This window comes from Pleuronectes platessa, chromosome 10, assembly GCF_947347685.1.
Source record: "Pleuronectes platessa chromosome 10, fPlePla1.1, whole genome shotgun sequence".
Classification (NCBI taxonomy): Eukaryota; Metazoa; Chordata; class Actinopteri; order Pleuronectiformes; family Pleuronectidae; genus Pleuronectes; species Pleuronectes platessa.
This window is the reverse complement of record NC_070635.1, coordinates 5,392,202-5,418,051: the sequence shown is the minus strand read 5'-3', so window position 1 is coordinate 5,418,051 and position 25,850 is coordinate 5,392,202. Positions and strand designations below refer to the sequence as shown.

Genomic DNA, 25,850 nt, shown 5'->3' with positions numbered 1-25,850 from the left:
TGAGTCTGTTGGATGATTTCCTCTCTCCCATCAGTCGTCTTCCTCCAGGTGACAGAGCTCACTGGTGGGTTGGACTCAGCAGAACAGCTCAGTGTCAACAACACATTTTCCTTCACATCAAGACCAGGATTGGCTTGAACTGTCACATGTTTGGGACTGTCTGCAGTGACCAAAGATATAGAAAACAGAGAACTGTCAGATTTAACCACTGTCCAATGTAATGGTCTTTATAATATAGAATGACCCTGCATAAAAATTTCATCAAGGTGGAATTGAAGTTAAGTTTGGAGATAGTGGACTAGGGAGCACAATAACGAGCAAAACTGTGAAAAAAATACATTGCATTACACAATTACACAACATATTATAATTTAAAAAAACTTAAAGTCACAAGGCTTCAAATTAATAGAATTATTCTTTACTCTGGTGGAAGAATTACAAAGATTTAAGTACTTTAGGTAATTATTTCCGAGGTGCAATTGTTTAAACTGTCAGAAGTAAAAATTAATTTAAAAAAAATGGATCACTGAAAAAATACGAGAGAAAAATTTACTTTTTCATAGGTCGATTTTTTTAAAGGAAAAATTGGGTTTGGTCTGTTTGGTCATAAATAAAAAGCCGCAGCTGAAACACTCACATTTCACCACCAACTCCTTCTGCTTGCTGTCCTTATAGCCCTCAGTGTTCTGGGCACGGCAGAAGTACCAGCCAGCGTCGGCTGAAGTCACAGTAAACTCGTGGTAGAGAGAGTTGATGGGTCGTGAATAAAGATTTTTGGTGTAGGTCTTCATCAAGGTGAGAGTTGACTGTGGGAAACTTTCAGCAGTGCAGCTGACGGTGATGGTTTGACCTTCTCTGACCTCAGACCTCATAGACAGTATAGGTTCAGTGGGCGGGTCTGTAGAGAGGAAGCAGAATCTTATTTAAAGAAGGCACATTGTCATTTTTTTTTTCTTCCCTCTTGTCTCTGTTACATAGTTTTATTGCAGATATAAAAGTTCTGTAAATCAAAAAATCCAACAATCTGTGGTAAAGGGAGCTCCTCTCCTAAAGCTCCTAAACTCCTCGTCAGCAGATACTTCCGGAGCGTCAAAAATACCCCATAACTGCATCATGTTCACCTAGTGGCTAATCGGACACGCCCCCTAATGAAAGTAATTTAAACGAGAGCAGAGGCGGACATTTCACACACAAGCTGGAAGCAGATTAACAAAGTAGTTGAATTCACTTAAAAGTCACTGGAAACATCACAGTACTTACACAGTACTTGTATGCACACTGGTTGACTCTTATCCCCTCTACCAATGAGGTTTGAGGCGCTGCATCTGTAACAAGCTTCATCTGCTCTTTGCATTGTTAAACTCAGCTCTCGTCTGTTTGTGTTCTTCAACCGTGAGTCAGTTTGTTGATTTTTGCTGCGGGACCAGGAGTAAGTCCTCGGGGCAGGATTGGCATCGGTGTCACATGTTAACGTGAGAGAACCACCAACTTTCACTTGGTTATCAGAAGAGCCACTGACAGAAATGCTCGTCTTCCTCGGCTTATCTGGAAAAAGGACCCAAGTGAAATGACCTTTATCTCAACAACAGGTGAATCTGAAGCAGAAGATTCTTTCAGGTTAATTCACAACCCAGACAGCACACGGATGTGGGCCACTTCAGGAAATGATCCATCACTTCTGGTCTTCTCCTGACCCAGGACAAATCTGGACCAAGACACTTACTATGTGAGTGACGGTCCACTAAGAATGTAATATTGTGAAAACTATGCAGAAGATTTTAGTTTAGAATTCAAATTAAATTAATACATGAAGACAAAGTTTGGGGACAAAGCTTTTGAAACAAGAGCCCTGAGATTTAAGTACTTTCGGTCATTTGTTTCTCAGGTGTTGTTGTTTCAACTATCAGAAGTAAAAATTTATGAAAAAACTGGATCACTGAAAAAATACATGAGAAGATTTTGTCTGATTTGTTTGTTGAAAACATAAAGCCGCAGCTGAAACACTCACATTTCACCACCAACTCCTTCTGCTTGCTGTCCTTTGAGCCCTCAGTGTTCTGGGCACGGCAGAAGTACCAGCCAGCGTCGGCTGAAGTCACAGTAAACGTGTGGGAGAGAGAGTTGATGGGTCGTGAATAAAGATTATTTTCAGTGATTATTTCAGCCTGATTATTTGTGTTGATCCTCATCAAGGTGAGAGTTGACTGTGGGAAACTTTCAGCAGTGCAGCTGGCGGTGATGGTCTGACCTTCTGTGACCTCAGACCTCATAGACAGTTTAGGTTCAGTGGGCGGGTCTGTAGAGAGGAAGCAGAATCTTCTTTAAAGAAGGCACATTATGATTTTATTGTTTTTCTTCCCTCAGTGTCAACAACACATTTTCCTTCACATCAAGACCAGGTGAATCTGAGACATTTTTAATTGTTATTAAATGTATCTTCATATTTTGATGTGTTGTTACTATATATGTTATATCGGAAGCACTTTCTAACGTTGTTTTGAGAATTGCTATTTAAATAAATCAAGTTATGACAACAGGCCACTTTAGTCATGTTGAAATAGACGTTTTCAGTTAAAAGAAATGTTGCATAAGTTTAACTAATTAATTAATTTACACCATAGTTAAAAGAAGTCTGTGATGTTTTTGTCATTGTGGAGTAATGTTTTCTTCTTTTTGGAACCAGCAAGTCTGATCAGTATTTACTTTATACACAGTAATGTAGAATATATCCTCCTTGTTTATCCATTCACCATCACAAGTGCATCATTCTACTCACATCTGACTTTAACCTCAGCTGGCTGTGACTTTCCTCTTCCAATATCATTGGTGGCTTCACAGCTGTACAGTCCACTGTCAGAGGGACTGGCTGAATTCACCCTGAAGGTCTGAGTCTGAGTCTGTTGGATGATTTCCTCTCTCCCATCAGTCGTCTTCCTCCAGGTGACAGAGCTCACTGGTGGGTTGGACTCAGCAGAACAGCTCAGTGTCAACAACACATTTTCCTTCACATCAAGACCAGGATTGGCTTGAACTGTCACATGTTTGGGACTGTCTGCAGAAACCAAAAATATAGAAAACAGAGAACTGTCAGATTTAATAACTGTCCAATGTAATGGTCTTTATAATATAGAAATCCTGACTAATATATGTTTTCGTATTTCATCAGGTTGTAAATCAAGATAGGTTTAGAGACAGTGGACTAAGGAGCACATTAACATGCAAACTTGTGATAACAATACATTGCTTTACACAATTAAACACAAATTATATTATAAGAACAACTTCAACTGCTTAAAGTCACAAGTCTTCATATGACAGAAATGTATCTACTTTAGTTAATTAATTTCTCAGGTGCTATTGTTTCAACTTCAGAAATAAAAATTTATGAAATAACTGGAGCACTGAAAAATTACATGAGAACAATTTTCTTCTGCAACGATAGTTTTTTATGGAATTTGTTCGATTGAAAAAAAGCCGCAGCTGAAACACTCACATTTCACCACCAACTCCTTCTGCTTGCTGTCCTTTGAGCCCTCAGTGTTCTGGGCACGGCAGAAGTACCAGCCAGCGTCGGATGAAGTCACAACAAACGTGTGGGAGAGAGAGTTGATGGGTTGTGAATACAGATTATTTTCAGTGATTATAAAAGCCTGATTTGTGTTGATCCTCATCAAGGTGAGAGTTGACTGTGGGAAACTTTCAGCAGTGCAGCTGATGGTGATGGTCTGACCTTCTGTGACCTTAGAACTCATAGATAGTAGAGGTTCAGTGGGCGGGTCTGTAGAGAGGAAGCAGAATCTTCTTTAAAGAAGGCACATTATGATTTTATTGTTTGATTAAAAAAAAGCCGCAGCTGAAACACTCACATTTCACCACCAACTCCTGCTGCTTGCTGTCCTTTGAGCCCTCAGTGTTCTGGGCACGGCAGAAGTACCAGCCAGCGTCAGATGAAGTCACAACAAACGTGTGTGAGAGAGAGTTGATGGGTCGTGAATTAAGATTATTTTCAGCGATTATAAAAGACTGATTTCTGTTGGTCCTCATCAAGGTGAGAGTTGACTGTGGGAAACTTTCAACAGAGCAGCTGATGGTGATGGTCTGACCTTCTGTGACCTCAGAACTCATAGACAGTATAGGTTCAGTGGGTGGGTCTGTAGAGAGGAAGCAGAATCTTCTTTAAAGAAGGAACATTATAGTTTTATTGTTGTTCTTCCCTCTAGTCTGTGTTACATATGTTTCTTTTAAATGTAAAAGTTCTGCAGAGCAAAACATTCAACAATCAGTGGTAAAGGGAACTCCTCTCCTGAAGCTCCTGAACTCCTCTTCATCAGTCCAGCTGATATGATTTATTGTACTAAGACAGAGTTGGGGGACAAAGCTTTTGAAACAAGAGCCCTGAGGCTCTGAAACAGCCTGAACAAGGACATACAGCAGACTGAGTCAGGAACTGAACACATAGTTTTATCTTTCTTCATTCACTGATTTCATGTAGGTCTGGTTCTTATTCGTTTATTTATTCTTCTTCTGATTTTTGTAGCCGACTTGACTGGGAAACTATGTAGAGTGAAGCTTTAGCCAAACTGCTCTAGAGTCATAACTGATCTAGAATAGTTCAAACCATTCAACAAAAAGTGAGGCCAAAGTGCCTGACTGTGGTATAAATCTCACCTCCTGAATATTAGTGACTGGGACATGGACCACACCTAAAAGTCGAAATACACATCAACTAAAATGATCTCAAAGATGGATTCTGTCGTTTTTATCACCGTTTAATGTTCAAATGTTCATTTTTCATGTACGTTTGGTTATTCATTATATTTCCAACCAGAGGAGCCTTGGTTGCTTTTTATTTTATGTATATTTTAATATTCCAATTTTTAATTTACATACATTCAACAGGATTTCCAGGATCACTTGTAGAAACATCTGTCGGTAAAAACACAAGTGGAGAAGTCAGTTAATCTCTAATTATGCAAATGTTGGTAAAAATACAAAACATGGTTTGAAAGTGGAGAAATAAAATCTTTACGTTTTATTAGGGCCAGAAAAACCAGCCATGTGACTGTCTGAGCCTCCATCTCATGTGGGACGACAACTGGATTCCTGAAACAAATAAAAACTGAAAAGTGGATAAAAACATCATAAGATCACAGAACTTTCTCTTTTTACTGAAAAATGTGTGTTAAAATTTATTTTTAATTTTGTCTCAGAATTTCCTTCTTTCTCATTTCATTTCTTTTACTGACAAAATTAGACTTGTTTTTGTTGTCTTTGTTTTGTTCCTCATATCACGATGGTTGTGAAGTTGTGATTTGAATAAACAAAGTCACCTCACCTCTACACAGAATTTGTCGTTAATTAAAATAACTTAAATGTAATTATTTTGAAATGGAATATTTGTGCCACCTATTTTGTTAATCCACGAGTTCAATTTATTTTTCCTTTAATAACTAAAATATAGTTGTTTTCTGTTTTCTGTTTTAAGTTTATTTGACATTAGCTACTTGTTCAAATCTCTTTTATTCAAAGAAACCCCAGAACACATTTAAAATATGTTGACTGGAAACATAACTGTATCTTTATTACATTTAAATTGCTGAACCTTTAGTCTGAAATATACTGTTTAAAAAGTCATATCTGTCTCTTTGGGTTCATCTCAGTCTTCAGGGAACTACGACATCTGAAACTGATGTTTGAGTTTTCATTTGGAAAAAATCATTTCAACTGAATGGAAGAAAAAGGGTTTTAAATTATTATGAATTTTATTAAGAATAAAATCATATTGTTTGTAATCAGTGTATTTACTGTAAATAAAACTTCTGAAACACTATATTTTACTCTAGTAGATTAACATCATGAAGAGATAAATAACCATAGAAGCTTGTTCTTACCTCAGAGGACCCACTTGTATCAGTCTGTCACACACAGCCTCACTCCGAGAATGAGACTTTACAGAAAAAGGAAGTTTTCACACTTTGAAAGGGGATGCAAAGAAATGATTATCATCCCCTGTCATGCAAGCTAGCTTCTTTTAGGTGTTCAGATTACAGTGATAGCGTTTGCAGCTTCTCACAGTATCTGCTGGCAGATGCACTTCAACCCCACTTCCTTTGTTGTAGTTTGTGGTGAAGTCTTGTTCACAGGTACAGACCATTTTCCATTACTACATATTTATTTGGAGAATTAATGCTGACATAGTCTTCACAGTGTCTCTATTTAAAACTTCATATAACAATGTGAAAACGTATCTGTGGCAGTGGTGCTTGCCACGGGGCTCTCCAACACACAGCCAGAGACGAAATGATCATTTTTCCACATCTTTATTGTCATCACACACGTGCACAAACAAATAAGCTTCAAAACACAAAGTGACCAGCTTCCAGGTTTAGTCCGGCTTCCCTCAGTCTCTTCAGTTTGTGAGTCTCTGAGGCGCCATGAGGCAGCGAATGATTTCACTCCCTCTCCCCGAGAGCTGCAGCCATGATCTTCTCGGCATCAGCCTCCATTTCATCAATGGCGCCGTTCAGAGCTTGCAGCATGGCGGTGAAGGAGCGGCTGGCATAACGGGCGTGTCTGGGCATGGCCGTCTCCACCAGCTTTGACGACACCGTGGCCAAGTTCTGTTCTGCCGCCGCCAGCCGCCTCTTCACTTCCCCTTTGGTAACCTCCCCTGACAGCACACAGGTCCGCAGCCCTTTAAGTCTCGGGGGTTCCACGCCTCGCTGCCGGGCCAGTCGCCTGTTTTGTCATCCAGGCACAGAGATAACTGAGCTTTCGTCAGGATCCGCACCGCTACACTCGAGTCCACCATAGAAGCCACCGGGGGGGACGGGAACGGCAGACATCCCACCAGATAGCGACGCAGCGGCCCATACCAGAGCTTTGAAGGCCTCCTTTTTCTTGGTGACCAGGACTGAGGTGAGCGTCAGGAGAGCCAAGAGAAGGGCTTGGGCTCGGATCTCTGGAAGGTCTTTGCCCAAGTCGTCCAACAGACCAGGGAAGTCAGACTTCTCCAGGTTGGAGGGTCTGACCATGTGGTCTTTAGGCTGCTTCACACCCTGTGACCTCAGTGTTTCCAGACTGGCTTTCATCTTCTCTTCAAGGCTTTTCTCTGGATCTCTCACTGAAGCTACGAGAACCCAGTACACCGTTTGTCTCTGTCCCTCAGGTTCGATTGAGGAGGTGTCGGGCACAGGCGGCAGGTCCCACAGGCGGAAGTCAGGGTGTTTAGGGTCAGGGTAGCCTGCCACGTCCTCTGAGGCCACGGGGTTGAAGCAGGAGCCGCCCCCTCATCCCCAGGTCCGAGGCCACGGAGGAAGTTGATGAAGGAGTCTTTCCCATCACAGCCAAGTTGATCCTACTGATCAAGAGATCTTCCACCGAGTCCCTGACATCTGATAACTTATTGCTGTCTATGGATTCTTTCAGGGTCTCAAGGAAACTCAGGCCTTTGAAAACATCAGCCATTTCTGCAGAGAGACAAAGTGAATTATTAGAAGAGTTACAACAAGTCCTTTGATAAAGAACAGATATGATGGATACTATCTATCATCTATCCACTAATTCCACTAATCTCTCTCTATCTATTTAGTCTGTCTGTTGTTAAGGGCCCAAGGAAGTGCATTGTGGAACTTGTCGTGATTTGGACACGCAATACTTTCAACAATAAGCTGATAAGCTTTGAATAAACAGGCGACCAGTGCTCTGCAGCAGAGGCGACTGGGACCATCAACGGTTCTGTGGACTGAGTCCCACAGTCGGCCTTTAGTTACTGTGGCAAATCGAACAGGCACATTTACAACTGGCTCTGGTAATAATAGATAGAACAGGTGTCTTTGCAGTAGTAATGATAAAGCATTAACTTAGAGGACACTTGAACTAAAAAGTTAAATAATAATAATAGATTAATATTATATTTTTAAGCAGAACTGTTAGTGGTGGAAAGTAAACATATAAATATTCTCCAGAACTGTGCATTTCTTGTTTTTTAATTAAACTTCTTCTCTACAACTTATGACCCTTCACATGTCTTTAGTTGTTCAGGAGAGCATGACCCAGACAGATACCTTCATCTGAAGTAACTTAATCAGCTCCATGCAGGTCCGGACCTCGTTATTATAAAAAAATGTGTGTATGTGGGTGGTGGGTGAGTGAGTAGGAGGTGGAGTGGATCATCTTCATTTGATATGTGTGTGATATTTTGGGTTATAAGTTATTCGAAAGTAAGGTTAGTTTGTAATGCTCTTCATGGTCTTTCTTTGCATTTCAGTCTACCCTCTTTGTCTAATTTAGCACCAACACAGACACCCGCATATCACTTCACCTAGTTAAACCTTCAGCCCGCTATCGGTCATAAAGCAACTTCAGAAGAAGGGGGAGGGGGGCTGCTATCTTTAGAGGGGCAGCGACCATCTAAGGGGCCCACAGGAAGGTGTTACTCTTTTAGCAATCCACCATTTTGAGAGCACCCTGATAGGCACAGACACACTCATATACACATCTTTGTTTAGTTAATATGTTGGTAGTAATTTGTGTTTTTATACTTTATTATATTCATAAAAAATGTTTTTCTTTCACAAAGGTTCTTTCATTAATGTTGCATAACTGAATTTTGCCAACCTCCACATGTCAAGAACTCCATAACCTTCACTGTTCATTATATAATCTTTAAAGTTAAATATTGAGATTTCTAATTGAACTAGATTGAAATGAGACTGATCTTAATCAATCTTTTCACCTCATTTGAAGGAAGGTGCCCCGAGGTAACTTTAACCAATTCAAGTTATGATTTAATATTAATATTTTAAATATTAATGTTTTAAATTTTATTTTGATAACCAAATTTATTGAATGCCTAAAGGCACACCATTCTATGGTATCACTTTTTAAGCATTATTGCACAACATGTGTCAGAATCTGTACTTTTACTTTGGATACTCAAGAGTTTAAGTTCAGGATAAAGTCATATCCTTGATTTTATTTTACTCATTACTTAACTCAAATAAATCTAAGGTTTACATGGTCCGTTAATAGAAATGCATCATAAAATAACCTGCTTTTCATGATGCATCGCATTTTGTGTGTAGATGCATTCTTCAGAAACGCTTCCACGCAGTGACATGTTCACAAATCCCACAATAATGTCAATAAACGTTAAAGTTTATAATTTGTTCCAACATATTTCATTTTATTTTGAGCAACAGGATATTTACATTTCATGTGTGTGGGTTTGGATTAAGTTCACAACACTGGAAAGCAAAAAAACAACATTCAGCAGTGATTCTCAGCATTTCTTGTCTAACTGCATGTCATTTATATATATAGATTATATAAAAAGTTATTATACAATCATTTTACATTCACATGATTAACATTATAAGTTGCAAAATATGGATTTTAAACGTTTATCCCTCACATTTTGCTATGCTCACTGTTTTCCCAAAAACCTTTATTAACATTTTCAAATATTTATCCATTTTAGCTCAGTAATGTCACTTCTGTGCCTTCTTGCTAACTAGTTTTAAATTACTCCTAATGGCAACACCCAGGTTTTTGTTGTAGCTGCATGAGGTTTGTTGACCAGCTTACATTACTGTAGATTTACGGCTACGACCTATTTCGCTCAACTCATGAACTCTTCAGACTCTCTGTGATGACTTATTGTGAATATAAACTTCCTCAGGCTCGAGGTAGCTGTAAAAAGCAGGACGAGAACATCTCGGGTCAAATCCTGATGTTACAGTAAAGACTCTCATCTTGGTGTGAGCTGCTGGAGTCTCTGTTGGTCGTCTGACGTCGGGGCGTCGCTGTGAATCTCACCTGTGGAAAGTTCAGCTCCACTTCACCTTCACTGGTGTGGTCGTCCAATAGATTTGGAGATGTTGGTGCACGTGCAGCTGCATCACTAACGTCATCATAGTCCTGCAGGCTCTCTGGTTCATTCTAGGATGAGAGACGAGAGAGTTTATAGATTATTGAGAAATTCTGGATTTAATCCACATTAAAATTTGTACAAGACTCACATCTGATTCATTCAGGACTTGCAGACGTTTTCCTTGATTTCATTGTTTTGTTTGTTGCACAGAATAAATGGGTGAAGGGGAGGTTTCATCTTCTGACGATTTTTGTTTCCTCTAACCACATGATTATCCAGCAGCAACTGAATCTCTTCATTCATGCACTAAAATGGATGCTGTACAGGTTGTCTTTTAATTAATGGCCCCAGTATACTGAGATATAAGTATACTGATAGACAGGTACTGACAGGGCAAACAGTGAGGGCAGGATATGGAAGAACAAGGAGGGAAAAGCAACAGCTTGAACAGTAAAAGACACATCTGCCTGTAGAGCCAGATTAATACTGATGATAGAAGATGGAAGGCAGTAGCTCTACATGGTCAATTTGAGGGGTTGTAAATATCCTGATAGATTATTTATTCATAATTTTTAGATCTAATGTGCACATGTTGTCTTGTTTTAGATCCTTGCATCGTGTGTTCTCAAAATGAAACTAATGGGACGTTGGAGGCTTTGTAATATCACCATTAAAACATATTTGATTCCATATTATTGAAATTATGACATAATTTAGAGTTTTTAGAAGAATTAGGAGTTTTACAGCTGTAACAGGTCAGAAGTGATGAGGCAGAGGCTTAAATATCCTGAATCTTATTCCTAAACTCTCCATAATCACTGTTTCCTACGATTTCCAAAATATACAAATAGACAATTAGAAATAGATTTAGAAGTTTCAACGACTGGTAGTTAAATAATTTACAAATCTATTGTGCTAAGACAAGGTTCTGAAAACAGGCCACCATGACCAAACGATGAGTAATTTCTGTCCAATTGTTTTCAAAAAAGAAGTAGAATTGATTAAACAAATGTTTCACTACCGAAAAACCAGAAGGGGATTTGATGTTTGTTGTTCCTTGTTGAACAGATTTCCTCCAGTGTCTGAAAACATAGAGGGACATGATGTGGTATAACAAGCCAGACCATCTCTGACATGTATTTATTTAACTTGATCAAATTCACTTCTTATTCATTCACCTTAAATTTACGACAATTACACTGATAATCATCAGGAGAAGTAGAGCAACAACGAGGAACCTCAGGTTCTCCAGACAGTTTCCTGTGGTTGGAAGAGAGAGCATCAAATAGAGCTTGACCTTTGACCTTTGGCAGCCACATCAGTGTGTTTGTGCGAAGGACGTCGGACATAGGACGTATGGACAGACAACCAGAAAACATGATCTGATATAAACCTATCACATGTCTCCTGAGCAATAAAATACACAGTTATAAGGTCTTGAAATCCACTCACGTTCAAACAGATGGACGGGATCAGACGAACTTTGATCTACTTCATTTTCTGCGATGCAGTAGTAGACTCCTGACTGGTTTGAGTACACTGTGTGGTTTTGATGCTCTGACACAAGTTCATCCTTTTCCTCTCCCTGACTCTTCCTGTACCATGAGTAGTGTTGGACTGGGGGAAAGCTGTGACTGAAGCAGCTCAGCATCACAGAGCTCCTCCCGTCAAGCTCCTGCTTCTCTGCCGACTCCGTGATGTGTGTGTGTTTTGGAGAAACTAGCCGGAAAATTCAGGAGAAAAGACAACGTCATTTTCTGAACATCATCAAAGATCAATGCCATGTAAGAGAGACTCTCATTTCTCCTGTGAGGAGAGAAGCATATGGAAGCTCATTCACAGTCACTCAAGCATGACATTTCTGACTAGAGTTTTTGGGAAGGTAGACATGATAGATACCCAAATTAATGTGTAGAAGCACTACCAAAGTGGAATTTTCATAAGATGTCCCCTTTAAATGAATCAAGTTATGACAACAGACCACTTTAGTCATGTTGTTGTAGACGTTTTCAGTTGAAAGAAATGTTGGATAAGTTTAATCAATTAATTAATTGGAGTAATGTTTTCTTCTTTTTGCAACCAGCACGTCTGTTCAGTATTAACTCTTGCAAGAACTTAATCAAATAGACGCATTTGCTTTAGGTCATTAATTTCTCAGGTGCTTTTGTTTCAACTGTCAGAAGTAATAGTTAATAGAAAAATACATGAGAAAAGTTACATCTGGAGCGATTGACTTTTTAAAGGAAAGTTTTGGTTTGATCTGTTTGGTTGAAAAAAAAGCTGAAACACTCACATTTCACCACCAACTTCTTCCACTTGCTGTCCTTTGAGCCCTCAGTGTTCTGGGCACGGCAGAAGTACCAGCCAGCATCGGCTGAAGTCACAGTAAACGTTTGGTAGAGAGAGTTGATGGGTCGTGAATGAAGATTATTATTAGTGATTATTAAAGCCTGATTATTTGTGTTGATCGTCATCAAGGTGAGAGTTGACTGTGGGAAACTTTCAGCAGTGCAGCTGATGGTGATGGTCTGACCTTCTGTGACATCAGACCTCACATACAGTATAGGTTCAGTGGGCGGGTCTGTAGAGAGGAAGCAGAATCTTCTTTAAAGAAGGAACATTATGATTTTATAGTTTTTCTTCCCTCACTGTCAACAACACATTTTTATTCACCACAACACGAGGATTGGCTTGAACTGTCACATGTTTGGGACTGTCTGCAGGAACCACAAATATAGAAAACAGAGAACTGTCACATTTAACCACTGTCCAATATAATGGTCTTTATAACATAGAATAACCTGCATAATATGTGTTTTTATGTTTCATCAGGGTGTAAATCAAGGTAAGTTTGGAGATAGTGGATTAGGGAGCACAATAACCAAAATATATTCTATTAGATAACGTATAACTGCTTAAAGTCACAAGGCATCATATCAACAGAGTTATATTTTACCAGATTTTAAGAATTACAGAGATTTAAGTAAAAGTAGAAATATCGCAGTACAAAAATACTCCATTACAAGAATAGGCCCTGAATTCATAATTTAAATAAGCAGCACAGTAGTTTAGCAGGAGCATTCATTAAGTGGCAGAGTGGCACCACGTAACATTACTGGATCATTATTATTGATAATTTATAAATTAAATGACTTTATATAGGGTCTGGTAATTTATTGATATTTTCTAAGCTCTACAGTGCTAAATCAAATAGACATATTTACTTTAGGTCATTCATTTCTCAGGTGCTATTGTTTCAACTGTCAGACGTAATAGTTAAATAAAAAAATACATGAGAAAACCTACTTTTGCTTAGCTAGTCTTTTTAAAGGAAGATTTGGTTTGATCTGTTTGGTTGGAAAATAAAACTGCAGCTGAAACACTCACATTTCACCACCAACTCCTGCTGCTCGCTGTCCTTTGAGCCCTCAGTGTTCTGGGCACGGCAGACGTACCAGCCAGCGTCGGATGAAGTCACATTAAACGTGTGTGAGAGAGAGTTGATGGGTCGTGAATTAAGATTATTTTCAGCGATTATAAAAGCCTGATATGTGTTGGTCCTCATCAAGGTGAGAGTTGACTTTGGGAAACTTTCAACAGTGCAGCTGACGGTGATGGTCTGACCTTCTGTGACCTCAGAACTCATAGACAGTTTAGGTTCAGTGGGCGGGTCTGTAGAGAGGAAGCAGAATCTTCTGTAAAGAAGGCACATTGTGATTTTGTTGTTTTTCTTCCCTCTAGTCTGTGTTACATAGGTTTATTGTGAATTTAAAAGTTCTGCAGAGCAAAAGATCCAACAATCTGTGGTAAAGGGAGCTCCTCTCCTGAATCCCATAAACTCCTCGTCAGCATATATTCCTTGAGCATCAAAAATACCCCATAACTGCATCATGCTCACCTTGTGGCTAATCGGACACGCCCCCTAATTAAAGTAATTTAAAGCGAGAGCAGAGGCTGACATTTCACACACAAGCTGGAAGCAGATGACAAAAGTATATTAATTCATGTAAAAATCACTGGAAACATCATAGTACTTACACAGTACTTGTATGCACACTGGTTGACTCTCATCCCCTCCACCAATGAGGTTTGAGGAGCTGCATCTGTAACAAGCTTCATCTGCTCTTTGTATTGTTAAACTCAGCTCTCGTCTGTTTGTGTTCTTCCACCAAGAGTCAGTTTGTTGATTTTTGCTGCGGGACCAGGAGTAAGTCATCGGGGCAGGATTGGCATCGGTGTCACAGGTTAACGTGAGAGAACCACCAACTGTCACTTGGTTATCAGAAGAGCCACTGACAGAAATGCTCGTCTTCCTCGGCTTATCTGGAAAAAGGACCCAAGTGAAATGACCTTTATCTCAACAACAGGTGAATCTGAAACAGAAGATTCTTTCAGGTTAATTCACAACCCAGATAGCACACGGATGTGGGCCACTTCAGGAAATGATCCATCACTTCTGGTCTTCTCCTGGCCCAGGACAAATCTGGACCAAGACACTTGCTATGTGAGTGACGGTCCACTAATGTAATATTGTGAATTCTATGCAGAAGAGTTTAGTTCAGAATTCAAATTAAATCAATACAAGAAGACAAAGCTGGGGGACAAAGCTTTTGAAACAAGAGCCCTGAGGCTCTGAAACAGCCTGAACGAGGACATACAGCAGACTGAGTCAGGAGCTGAACACATACTTTTATCTCACTTCATTCACTGATTTAACGTTGGAAAAATGTGTTTTCTTTTATGACAGATTTTTAATTTGTTTCTAAATTTATATTCATATTTTTCTGTATTTTTATATTTTTTTATATTTGGGAAGCACTTTGTAACGTTGTTTTGAGAAGTGCTATTTAAATTAATCATGTTATGACAACAGGCCACTTTAGTCATGTTGAAATAGACGTTTTCACTTAGAAGAAATGTTGGATAAGTTTAACAAATTAATTAATTTACACCATAGTTAAAAGAAGTCTGTGATGTTTTTGTCATTGTGGAGTAACGTTTTCTTCTTTTTGGAACCAGCACGTCTGATCAGTATTTACTTTATACACAGTAATGTAGAATATATCCTCCTTGTTTATCCATTCACCATCACAAGTGCATCATTCTACTCACATCTGACTTTAACCTCAGTTGGCTGTGACTTTCCACTTCCAATGTCATTGGTGGCTTCACAGCTGTACAGTCCACTGTCAGAGGGACTGGCTGAATTCACCCTGAAGGTCCGAGTCCCAGTACGAGTCCGTCGGATAATTTCCACTCTCCCATCAGTCGTCTTCCTCCAGGTGACAGAGCTCACTGGTGGGTTGGACTCGGCAGAACAGCTCAGTGTCAACGACACATTTTCCTTCACATCAAAACCAGGATTGGCTTGAACTGTCACATGTTTGGGACTGTCTGCAGTAACCAAAGATATAGAAAATAGAGAACTGTCAGATTTAGACACTGTTCCTAATATAATGGTCTTTATAATATAGAATGACCCTGAATAATGTATGTTTTTTTTCCCATTAGGGTTGAATTCATAGCAAATTTGTAGGTAGTGGACAAATTTATATAAGGAGCACAATAACATGCAAACCTGTGAAAACAATACATTGCATTGCGCAATTACACCACAAATTATGCTTTAAGAATAATTCTGTACTTCTTTTCATCTCGTGGCCCTACAACAAACCTATAATTTCCATGTCAGTGCTTATTAATTAATAAATTCCATTGCTCGGGGCAGGAAGGACACATTTGTCCACTAATTGTAATGTTATGTACTTATTTGAATGTATTTTAACATTCAAATTTGTATTGTACATACATTTAACGGTGCTTCCAGAGTTATTTGAGGAAACATCTGATGGTGAAAACACAAGTGGAGAAGTTAGTTCATCTTTAATGAAAACGTTGGGAAAAAAATAACATTGTTTATCAAAGTGGAGAAATAAAATCCTTACGTTTTATTAGGGCCAGAAAAACCAACCACGTGACTGTCTGAGCCTCCATCTCATGTGGGACTGTAACTGGATTTCTGAAACAAATAGAAACGGAAGAGTGGATAAAAACATCTTAAGATCACAGAACTTTTTCTTTTTACTGTAAAACGTGTGATTATAAGTTATTTTTCAGCTTGTGTCAGAATTGCCTTCTTTCTCATTTCATTTTTTTAGTGACATTCAGAGTTTTTTTTGTTTTGTTCCTCATATCACGATAGTTGTGAACATGTGGTTTGAAATCACATAAGTCCCGTCACCTCTTAGCAGAAATTGTCATTTATTGAAGGAAATTAAATATAATTATTTTGAAAGTGGAATATTTGGGCCTCATGTTTGAGTTAATCCCAGAGTTCCCTTTATTTTTTCCCTTTAATAACTAAAATATATTTAGTTTTCTTTTTTAATTTTATTTGACATTAGCTACTTGCTCACGTCACTTTTATCCCAGAACACATTTTTTATTACATTAACGTTTTTCGAACCTTTAGTCTGAAATATACTGTTTAAAAAGTCATATCTTGTTATTTGGGTTCATCTCAGTCTTCAGGGAACTACGACGTCTGAAACTGATGTTTGAGTTTTAATTTGGAAAAAAGTATTTCATCTGAATGGAAGAAAAGGGGTTTTAAATCATTTTTATTATCATTATTAATAATATTTTTAAGTGATCTTGAAAAAAACTTTGTTTGCGAAAAAAATGTGATTGTTATCAGTGTATTTACTGTAAATAAAACTTCTGAAACACTATATTTTACTCTAGTAGATTAACATCATGAGGAGATAAATAACCATAGAAGCTTGTTCTTACCTCAGAGGACCCACTTGTATCAGTCTGTCACACACAGCCTCACTCCGAGAATGAGACTTTACAGAAAAAGGAAGTTTTCACACTTTGAAAGGGGATGCAAAGAAGTTATTATCATCCCCTGTCATGCAAGCCAGAAAACAGCTTCTTGTAGGTGTTATGATGACAGTGATAGAGTTTGCAGCTTCTCACAGTTGCACTCAGATGCTCTTCCTCCCACTTCCTATTTTTGTCGTTGTTTGTGGTGAAGTCTTGTTGATAGGCACAGAGCAGTTTTCATTACTTCATATTTATTTTGAGAATTCCTGCTCACATGGTATTCACAGTGTCTCTATTTAATACTTCATCTAACAATGTGAAAACGTATCAAAGGGGTTTGTGGAGAGTTTAATAAACATAAAAGTGCAGCTGAACAACAAGTAAACAGGAAACATCTCACACAGAGAAAAGCATTTCACTCCCCGAGAGCTGCAGCCACGATCTTCTCGGCATCGGCCGCCATTTAATCAATGGCGCCGTTCAGAGCTTGCAGCATGGCGGTGAAGGAGCGGCTGGCATAACGGGCGTGTCTGGGCATGGCCATCTCCTCCAGCTTTGATGACACCGTGGCCAAGTCCTGTTCTGCCGCCGCCAGCCGCCGCTTCACTTCCCCTTTGGTAACCTCCCCTGAGAGCACACAGGTCCACAGCCCTTTAAGTCTCGGGGGTTCCACGCCTCGCTGCCGGGCCAGTCGCTCGATTGATTTGTCATCCAGGCACAGAGATAACTGAGCTTTCGTCAGGATCCACACCGCTACTCACGAGTCCACCATAGAAGCCAGCGGGGGGGGGGCGGGAACGGCAGACATCCCAACAGATAGCGACGCAGAGGCCCATCACGGAGCTTTGAAGGCCTCCTTTTTCTGGGTGACCAGGGCTGAGGTAAGCGTTGGGAGAGCCAAGAGAAGGGCTTGGGCTCGGATCTCTGGAAGGTCTTTGCCCAAGTCGTCCAACAGACTGCCCTTCCACAACTTATGACCCTTCACCTGTCTTTAGTTGTTCAGGAGAGCATGACCCAGACAAATACCTTCATCTGAAGTAACTTAATCAGCTCCATGCAGGTCCGGACCTCGATATTATTTAAAAATGTGGGTGGTGGGTGAGTGAGTAGGAGGTGGAGTGGATCATCTTCTGGTAAATATACAAGGTGACGTAGTGTTAACGTCTCCTGCTCGACCTCCAGACCGGAGTCGGTGACGTACAGGGGAGATGTCTGTTCTCCTCCCGGGCTGAAGCCGCTTCTCACTTCAGGGTTCACACCCTTCACTTTCTGCAGCAGTAGAGAAATAACAGAGAAGCTGTTGTATTTATTTTCCAACACACTGTAACTGATCTTGTCCATCTTTATACTCTCTCTCTCTCTCTCTCTCTCTCTCTCTCTCTCTCTCTCTCTCTCTCTCTCTCTCTCTCTCTCTCTTTCTCTCTCTCTCTTTCTCTCTCTCTTTCTCCCCCTCTCTCTCTCTCTCTCTCTTGACCACTCACTCTCTTAAACACATTGAAGCTCTACTCTTACAACACAAGGCCAATCAGTGAATTGATGGACAGAATCTACTCTGCACTGTTACAATGTAAATATCTGAGCTGGGTTGTTGTGTTTCTTCACTGAGACTCAAATGAAGAGATTTCTTCAGACACACTTTCCTTTGGGAAGGAACAAGAGGCTGAAGTCAAGCCCAAGAGAGAAAGACAGAAAGGTGGTGATGATGAGAGAGAAGGACCAGTGTTCCCACTGTTCCCACTCAGGGCAGTATTAGTGTTATATAACTGTGCTGTTGAATACAAAGAAAGAAAGTTCATCATTTGTTCCAACATATTTCATTTTATTTTGAGCAACAGGATATTTACATTTCAGGTGTGTGGGTTTGGATTAAGTTCACAACACTGGAAAGCACACAAAAAACATTCAGCAGTGATTCTCAGCATTTCTTGTCCAACTGCATGTAATTTATGTATATATAGATTATATCAAAAGTTATTAATACAATAATTTTACCCTCACATTATTTACATTTTAAGTTTCAAAATAAGTACTTTAAACATTTATCCCTCACATTTGGCTGAGTTCGCTTTTTCCCCCAGAACCATTAATTAACATTTTCAAATATGTATATATTATATTTTAGCTCAGTAATGTAACTTCTGTGCCTTCTTGCTAACTCATTTTAAAATACTCCAACTGGCAACAAGATTGAACACATGAACTCTTCAGACTCTCTGTGATGACTTATTGTGAATATAAACTTCCTCAGGCCCGAGGTAGCTGTAAAAAGCAGGACGAGAACATCTCGGGTCAAATCCTGACGTTAGAGTAAAGACTCTCATCTTCTTCTGAGCTGCTGGAGTCTCTGTTGGTCGTCTGACGTCGGGGCGTCGCTGTGAATCTCACCTTTGAATAGTGGAGTTCCACTTCACCTTCACTGGTGTGGTCGTCAAATAGATTTGGAGATGTTGGTGCATGTGAAGCTGCATCACTAATGTTTTCATAGTCCTGCAGGCTCTCTGGTTCCTTCTAGGATGAGAGTGAAGGTAGTTTAAAGTTTATTTGTGCTACAATTTCTGGATTAAATTCACCTAATAGCAAAATATACGGACTGATATAAAGAAATGAGAGGTCACGGTTCCTGACCTTTTTAACTCGCGTTGGCTTGGACACCTTCGCATACACAGGGTCTTCTTCCACCTTTCTTTGCTTCTTCCTTGAAAAACAAATATCAACATGACATGTGCTGATTAATAACGACTTTGTTGTTCTGGTATTGTAACACAAAGATTAAATTCTCACTTCAGATTATTCTTAAAGTTCAGAGGAGCGTAGTTGACAGAATCCTCCTTGGTGTTTCCAGCTTGCCGTCTTGTGGGGTTTTGTTGAGGGGCGACCTGAGCAAAAAACATCATTGATTATCAAGCAGCAACTGAATCGCTTCATTCATGCTCTAAAATGGATGCTGTACAGGTTGTCTTTTATATAATGGTCCCAGTATACTGAGATATAAGTGCACTGATAGACAGCTACTGACAGGGCAAACAGTGAGGGCAGGATATGGAAGAACAAGGAGGGAAAAGCAACAGCTTGAACAGTACAAGACACATCTGCCTGTAGAGCCAGATTAATACTGATGATAGAAGATGGAAGGCAGTAGCTCTACATGGTCAATTTGAGGGTTGAAGATATCCTGATAGATTATTTTATTGATAATTTTTAAAAATGATGTGCACATGTTGTTGTCTTGTTTCAGATCCTTGCATCGTGTGTTCTCAAAATAAAACAAATAACAGATTCTGGGACTTTGGATGATTTGTAATATCACCATTAAAACATATTTGATAACATATTATTGAAATTATGACTTTAGAGCAGGGGTTTTCAACCAGGGGTCCGAGGCCCCCTGGTGGTCCGTGACGGCATTGCAGGGGGTCTGTGAAATTAACTTTGATATTTCAACACATTTCCAGATTACTCTTGAATATCGTGAAAAATATCTAAAATAGGAAAAATATGTCTAAAATAATATAAAGGTGATGAGGGGAACCTTGAAACCGGCTTGGGGCTGGAAACTGCAGGTAGTTTTCCCCTGTGCATGCGTGTTAAAGAGAGATGTACAAGAGCGGTTGACCTAGGTAGAAAAACTCTCAGGAGGTGTTGGAGATGTAGTTTGTGTGATGGAAATTTTTGTTTTCCCAAAAAGAAGGCCCAAAAGGGCAGCATTAATAATGACAATATTAAATAAAACAAAAGAGCGGAAAAAAATACTTTGTAATGAGAAAAATGAATTGGCATAATAGCCAAAACAATTAATTGCAATAACAGTCAACTTTACCACGTTCGCTGGTTGAGAAACAATTTCTTAGGAGAGTTATAACACTTACGTCTATCGAGTAGCAGTTCTCCCAACAGAATGAATAGACAAGCTTAAATCGGGCCTAAGCACGCCCCTACAGTTGGCACAAACCATGATTGTTATTGATCACCGTTACTCTCACGTTCTCTCAACATGTCAGCTACATGTCTGTACATTTAAGTCATGAACGTTATATATTGATGTACATATGGTTCTGAGATGCAGTACAACTACAAACTGCATTTTAATTTTGTTTTCAATTCGTAAACACTGAAAATCAACCATTTTCGTTGTTTTTTGCACAGATTTTTCTAGATTTGTTAAGTAGATATTGTTGAGATATCTATGTTTCTCTGTATCTTGTGATTATATTTTACCTATATCCTGTGAACAAATATTAGCTGTATAATCCATATAATCAATAATGCTACAACAGTTACTTTTAGTTAGAATGATGTATAATCTTTTTGACTCAGACGCAGGGTCAGGCCCAGAGCACGACCACAGAAAGAGCAGGTGTCAACCTGAATGTCAATCTGACCCAAAATACAATTCGGAGAAAAGTGTGTGATGGAAATTCATCTTGAGATTTGAAATAATGAAAGCACGGATGCTCAGAAAAGAGAGAGGACGTGCCAGAACTAATACAATAAGGTGCTTCATGAAATATGGTGAGAAAAAGATATGAAATCCTCCGGAAAAGTATTATCTGCTGGGTCTCTCCACTGTGGCAGGCTCCCTGTTTGCCAAGGCCACAGTGGTGGGACACCTGGTCAGTTGAAAGTGATGTGCTTGCAAAAAACTGCACTTTGAGGAAACAGTATACATCTGGCCAATAACTGGCCAGATGAATTCCCTCAAAGAAAAAGAACCGCCTCTGTGCCCACCCTGTGTCTGATTATATATACTGTGGACTTAGGATTGAACGGGGAATCTTCTCGACATGATCCAGTGAACCTGGTGACGTGTCCGGCAGAACCCCAGAGACTCTCTGTAAGTATTTCAGTGAATACAATAAATGTTCAATTTCCAGAACTTCATGTATAAGTGTCTAATTATTCCTTCTCAAATCCTGGATCAACAAACACGCTTGTCCAATCGCCGGAGGCGAGTTCAAGTTTAAAAGCCTGGCGACGACAAAATATCTAGATTTGTTTGAGGTTTTTAAATAAAGCCAACATGGAAAACCAAATGTCAAAACTTCCTTCTATCCACATGCACGCACGCACACACACACACGTAGGCACGCGCGCGTAAGCACATCAGTGGGCCGCGGGTTACTTTCTAGTCAGAATGGTGGTCCCTGGGACAAAACCAGTGGAAAACCCCCGCTTTAGAGTATTTAGAAGAATCAGTAGTTTTACAGCTGTAACAGGTTAGAAGTGATGAGGCAGAGGCTTAAATATCCTGAATGTTAAACTTGTACTCTCCTTAATCACTGTTTCCTACGATTTCAATATACATAAAGCCAATTAGATATAAATGTTGAAGTTTCAACAACTGGTAGTTAAATAATTTAAAAATCTATTGTGCTAAGACACGGTTCTAACAACAGGCCACCATGACCAGACACTTTGAATTAAACTCTTTTTAATATAAATCTTTTTGAGTTTTACTAAAGTCTCCATATATGATTGTTTTAACTTATTGTTTTCTAGTTTAAAGTGTCTCAACCCGGGACTCACCTGGGGCAGATTCAAAATGCTGTAAACAAGGTTGATGTCGGTCGGAGGCCTGTGGAATATAAAAGGTAGATAGAGTGAATGACTTTTATAAATAACAGGGCAGACTTTCATTGTGCTATTCATGTCGGAGGATATAGAACATAAATGGATGCTTTGACTATAGCATGAGCAGCAGTCCATGTCTGACTCTGTCCCACATGATGATCCTTGTCCTGGGTGGGGACAGTGTGTTGAGTGGGTGTGGTCGTACGTGCTGTCTGGAAGAGGCTGGTGTTCAGGGGCGTCTGGACGACTCAACTGCTCCGAAAATCCAGAAGGGGATTTGGCGTTTGTTGTTCCTTGTTGAATAGATTTTTTCCTCCTGAGTCTGAAAACATAGAGGGACATGATGTGGTTACACATGCCGGACCATCTCTGAAATGTTTTTATTTAATCAAATGCACTTCTGATTCATTCACCTTAAAACTATGACGATTAAAATGATGATCATCAGGACAAGTAGAGCAGGAACGAGGAACTTCAGGATGTCCAGATAGTTTCCTGTGGCTAAAAGAGAGAGAGCATCATATCGAGCTTCACCTTTGATTACCGAAATCAAATCATTTACTCCTTGATTCTTATTGTGTGTTTGTGCGAAGGATGTAGGAAATGGGACGTACAGACAGACAACCAGAAAACATGATCTGATATAAACCTCCCACATGTCTCCTGAGCAATAAAACACACAGTTATAAGACCTTGAAATTCACTCACGTTCAAACAGATGGACGGGATCAGACAAACTTTGATCTACTACATTTTTTGCGATGCAGTAGTAGACTCCTGACTGGTTTGAGTACACTGTGTGGTTTTGATGCTCGGACACAAGTTCATCCTGTTCCTCTCCCTGACTCTTCCTGTACCATGAGTAGTGTTGGACTGGGGGAAAGCTGTGACTGAAGCAGCTCAGCATCACGGAGCTCCTCCCGTCAAGCTCCTGCTTCTCTGCCGACTGCGTGATGTGTGTGTGTTTTGAAGAAACTAGCCGGGAAATTCAGGAGAAAAGACAACGTCATTTTCTGAACATCATCAAAGATCAAACATGAAATACACAACAAGTGAAGTGTCATTATTGCTGCTCTTTAAAACCAGACTGAGAAGAATGTGAAACGTATTTTCGCACCAGTTAATGGGCATTGAAACAATAAAAGATAAAACAGACTGGCTTTAGATTCTCCTGATGAAACTTTCAATTTTTCTCTGAGCAATTTCTCTTCCTAGCAAAGGGTTAACCCTAACAGCCACTGATTTTAGGTAAGTGTTCCATTTTTTTATTTATTAATTTCTGATCAGGTTTGCTAAACCTTATTTTGAATGACATCACATTGTGGAGTAATGTTTTCTTCTTTTTGGAACCAGCACGTCTGATCAGAATTTACTTTAAACAAAGTAACGTAGAATATATCCTCCTTGTTTATCCATTCACCATCACAAGTGCATCATTCTACTCACATCTGACTTTAACCTCAGCTGGCTGTGACTTTCCTCTTCCAATGTCATTGGTGGCTTCACAGCTGTACAGTCCACTGTCAGAGGGACTGGCTGAATTCACCCTGAAGGTCTGAGTCTGAGTCTGTTGGATGATTTCCTCTCTCCCATCAGTCGTCTTCCTCCAGGTGACAGAGCTCACTGGTGGGTTGGACTCGGCAGAACAGCTCAGTGTCAACAACACATTTTCATTCACATCAAGACCAGGATTGGCTTGAACTGTCACATGTTTGGGACTGTCTGCAGTAACCAAAGATATAGAAAATAGAGAAATGTCAGATTTAATCACTGTCCAATATAATGATCTTTATAATATAGAATGTTTGGAGAGAGTGGACTAGGTAGCACAATAACATACAAACCTTTGAAAACAATACATTGTAATACACAATGACACCAGAAATGAATCTATAAGAAAATATGTACACCTGCGTAAAGTCACAAGGCTTCAACTTAACAGAATTATCCTGGTGGAAGAATTACAGAGATTTAAGTACTTTATTTAATTAATTTATCAGGTGCTGTTGTTTCAAATGTCAGAAGTAAAAATTAATGGAAAAAAACTGGACGACAGAAAAAATACATGAGAAAATTGTACTTTTGGTTGAAAAACAAAGTGGCTTCGGTGTCACAGGTTAACGTGAGAGAACAACCAACTTTCACTTGGTTATCAGAAGAGCCACTGACTGAAATGCTCGTCTTCCTCGGCTTATCTGGAAAAAGGACCCAAGTGAAATGACCTTTATCTCAACAACAGGTGAATCTGAAGCAGAAGATTCTTTAAGTTAATTCACAACCCAGATAGCACACGGATGTGGGCCACTTCAGGAAATGATCCATCACTTCTGGTCTTCTCTTGGCCCAGGACAAATCTGGACCAAGACACTTGCTATGTGAGTGACGTCCACTAAGAATGTAATATTATGAATACTATGCAGAGGATTTCGTTCAGAAATCAAATTAAATCAATACACAAAGACAAAGTTGGGGGACAAAGCTTTTGAAACAAGAGCCCTGAGGCTCTGAAACAGCCTGAACGAGGACATACAGCAGACTGAGTCAGGAGCTGAACACATACTTTTATCTTAGTTCATTCACTGATTTTACGTAGGTCTAGTGTTAATTTTTTTATTTTTTTATTTTTAGACAAATTTTTTTGTTTGTTTTTAAAATATATGCGTATTTCGATGTGTTTCAACTTTTTTTGTTATTTGGAAGCACTTTGTAACGTTGTTTTGAGAAGTGTAAGTTAAATAAATCAAGTTATGACAACAGGCCACTTTAGTCATGTTGAAATAGACGTTTTCACTTAAAAGAAATGTTGCATAAGTTTAACTAATTAATTAATTTACACCATATTTAAAAGAACCCTGTGTTTTTTTTGACATTGTGGAGTAAGGTTTTCTTCTTTTTTGAACCAGCACGTCTGATCAGTATTTACTTTATACACAGTAATGTAGAATATATCCTCCTTGTTTATCCATTCACCATCACAAGTGCATCATTCTACTCACATCTGACTTTAACCTCAGCTGGCTGTGACTTTCCACTTCCAATGTAGTTGGTGGCTTCACAGCTGTACAGTCCACTGTCAGAGGGACTGGCTGAATTCACCGTGAAGGTCTTAGTCTGAGTCCAAAAATGTTGGATGATTTCCTCTCTCCCATCAGTCGTCTTCCTCCAGGTGACAGAGCTCACTGGTGGGTTGGACTCAGCAGAACAGCTCAGTGTCAACGACACATTTTCCTTTACATCAAGTCCAGGATTGGCTTGAACTGTCACATGTTTGGGACTGTCTGCAGTAACCAAACATATAGAAAACAGAGAACTGTCAGATTTAACCAATTTCTAATATAATGGTCTTTATAATGTAGAATGCCCCTGAATAATATATGTTTTTTTATTTCATCACGGTGTAAATCAAGATAAGTTTGGAGATAGTGGACTATAGGGAGCACAATAAAATGCAAACCTGTTCAATTAAACAGAATTATACTTTACCCTGGTGGAAGAATAACATAGATTTAATTACTTTAAAGGGGACATATTATTAAAATTCCACTTTTGTAGTGCTTCTACATGTTAATTTGGGTATATC

At 39.3% G+C, this 25,850-nt stretch overlaps 2 protein-coding genes, 2 long non-coding RNA genes and 1 pseudogene across 5 annotated transcripts in view; all 5 read right to left on the bottom strand.

Moving 5' to 3' along the window:
- The window catches only part of LOC128450141 (B-cell receptor CD22), a 66,965-nt gene that overhangs the window by 4,020 nt on the left and 37,095 nt on the right, over positions 1-25,850 (bottom strand). Inside the window, exon 5 of the mRNA XM_053433635.1 lies at positions 2,777-3,052. Within this exon, the coding sequence (XP_053289610.1) occupies positions 2,777-3,052 (276 nt within the window). The remainder of the gene's footprint in view (positions 1-2,776; positions 3,053-25,850) is intronic.
- On the bottom strand, positions 3,903-6,012 carry LOC128450200 (uncharacterized). Its single transcript, XR_008339966.1, has 4 exons — positions 5,892-6,012; positions 5,030-5,103; positions 4,891-4,926; positions 3,903-4,151 (listed from the first exon to the last, which is right to left on the bottom strand). It is a non-coding gene; the product is annotated as an uncharacterized LOC128450200 (long non-coding RNA).
- Positions 6,453-7,467, bottom strand: LOC128450159 (interferon-inducible GTPase 5-like; annotated as a pseudogene).
- Positions 14,993-16,865, bottom strand: LOC128450202 (uncharacterized). Its single transcript, XR_008339969.1, has 4 exons — positions 16,667-16,865; positions 15,820-15,893; positions 15,684-15,719; positions 14,993-15,268 (listed from the first exon to the last, which is right to left on the bottom strand). It is a non-coding gene; the product is annotated as an uncharacterized LOC128450202 (long non-coding RNA).
- On the bottom strand, positions 18,501-24,307 carry LOC128450156 (uncharacterized). 2 transcript variants are annotated; one of them, XM_053433661.1, is made up of 8 exons: positions 23,717-24,307; positions 22,979-23,245; positions 22,684-22,771; positions 22,476-22,592; positions 22,226-22,274; positions 19,484-19,578; positions 19,328-19,397; positions 18,501-19,210 (listed from the first exon to the last, which is right to left on the bottom strand). In XM_053433661.1, the coding sequence occupies exons 2-8, from the start codon at positions 23,175-23,177 to the stop codon at positions 18,992-18,994; spliced, it is 837 nt and encodes a 278-aa protein (XP_053289636.1). In that variant the 5' UTR covers positions 23,178-23,245; positions 23,717-24,307; the 3' UTR covers positions 18,501-18,991. The 2 variants fall into 2 exon arrangements, with proteins under 2 accessions (XP_053289636.1, XP_053289635.1); XM_053433660.1 differs by having other exon boundaries at positions 22,226-22,592.